The sequence below is a fragment of the Petaurus breviceps genome, unplaced genomic scaffold (assembly GCF_028583685.1).
Source record: "Petaurus breviceps papuanus isolate PSGF00001 unplaced genomic scaffold, PetGlider_PUasm1.0 91133, whole genome shotgun sequence".
NCBI lineage: Eukaryota > Metazoa > Chordata > Mammalia > Diprotodontia > Petauridae > Petaurus > Petaurus breviceps.
Genome location: NW_027187419.1, coordinates 99,398,801 through 99,400,293, shown reverse-complemented (window position 1 = coordinate 99,400,293; position 1,493 = coordinate 99,398,801). Strand labels below are relative to the sequence as shown.

At 47.6% G+C, this 1,493-nt stretch overlaps 1 protein-coding gene across 1 annotated transcript in view; it reads right to left on the bottom strand.

Annotated features, from left to right (window-relative positions):
- The window catches only part of SP5 (Sp5 transcription factor), a 4,165-nt gene extending 3,360 nt beyond the window's left edge, over positions 1-805 (bottom strand). The window contains exon 1 of the mRNA XM_069080789.1: positions 12-805. Within this exon, the coding sequence (XP_068936890.1) occupies positions 12-62 (51 nt within the window). The 5' untranslated portion in view covers positions 63-805. The remainder of the gene's footprint in view (positions 1-11) is intronic.
- Between the last annotated feature and the right edge of the window lie 688 nt (positions 806-1,493).

Here is a 1,493-nt window from a genome sequence, read left to right as displayed (position 1 = left end):
CCAGCACTGACCTGGAGGAAAGCCTGCAGAGAGTCGTTCCGGAGGACCGCCACAGCGGCCATGGCTACCACTCCTGGCGGGACGGGAGGGCAGCGGGGCAATGCCGAGGCATGGAGGCTCCAAGGCGAAGACGAAGAGCAGCCCAGCTTCTTTGCCCGGCCGGCTCGTTCTCCTGTGTGTTCAGTCCCTCTCTGCTTGCCTCTGCCCCCCCTTGGAGTGCGCTCCCCGCTTTCCGGCTGTCCTGCCCCCCTTCTCCGCCCCACGCCTTGCCTAGCTTTGCCTTGCCTGGCCGCCCCGCGCCGCGCGCTCTCCGCGGACTGTCTGAGTGCTCTAGGATCACCTCCAAGAATTTGATAAGGACTTTGCTGGGCCGCCAGCCAGTCAGAGGGAAGATTTATGGCTTTGAAGTTTGCCGCTACCCAATCATCAAAGAATAGCGGCTCTTTCAGAAGCGAAAGCAAATCCTTTGAATCCACAAAGCTCCTATGGTGTGTTTGTTGGTCTGGATAAAAGAACTGATTATTAGGGGGGATGGGTAGGGAGGAGATAAAGGCGGGACAATTAATGAAGTAATCACTATGTGGGAAATGTATATACACAAATAATTGGATTTTCCTGATCAAAGGGGTCCTCACCGCCTGGAGACCCTCACTGGGGCTGCTAGAGACACTAGATCCCCCTTCGCCTTTTTTCCCCCTCTTTACTTGCAATTAAGGATTTGTAGCAGAGGCTGAGCCTAAAGTGACAATGTGTCTTTGTTATCTCCAGAGAAATCTGCCTCCGGATTCCAGGAGTTTTAGTATGGCGTCTGGGAGTAACACAAGCACACACACACACAAAAGCGAGCGCGCGCGCACACACACACACACACACACACACACACACACACACACACACACTTAAAATTTCACCTGAGCAATGGCCCGTGGAGGTCCATTACAAACCCGCAAAGTAATGGTGAAATTTCCCGACTTCCTTTTTCCTGAAAGTTGAGGACAGAGATTGTAAACAACATGTTGCTTTAACTCTATCTTTTGGTGGTTGCTGGTAGTTTCAATGTGTACCTGAGCTGAGATGCTGGGTCAGTTAGTAAGATTTCTTTAGTAATTATCTGTATTCTTTTCTTTTAGGAAGCTGGTGAAATGTTTAAAACCCCCCTCACCAGCAATACTACTCCAAAATCAAAAAACACCCAAAATAACATAACATCAAAACCAGGGAGAAAAGAAAGTCGATCCAAGGGTTGTGTTCTTTTCTAATAGAAACTTTGTAGGCCATTAAAGACACAACTAGTGATTATTTATTGTGAAAGTTTGTTGTTGTCATAAATAGATGGAGATGGACTTTTTTTTATTTTTGGACACAACCTGGATCAAGATTTGGGACGAACCGAGGCCAAAGCAGATTGAAAGGAAATCCTGGCCTCAGCCTTAAGTTTTTGCTTGAAAAGAAGTGATAAAGATGTAACAACACTGAATGACAAAAATATAAAC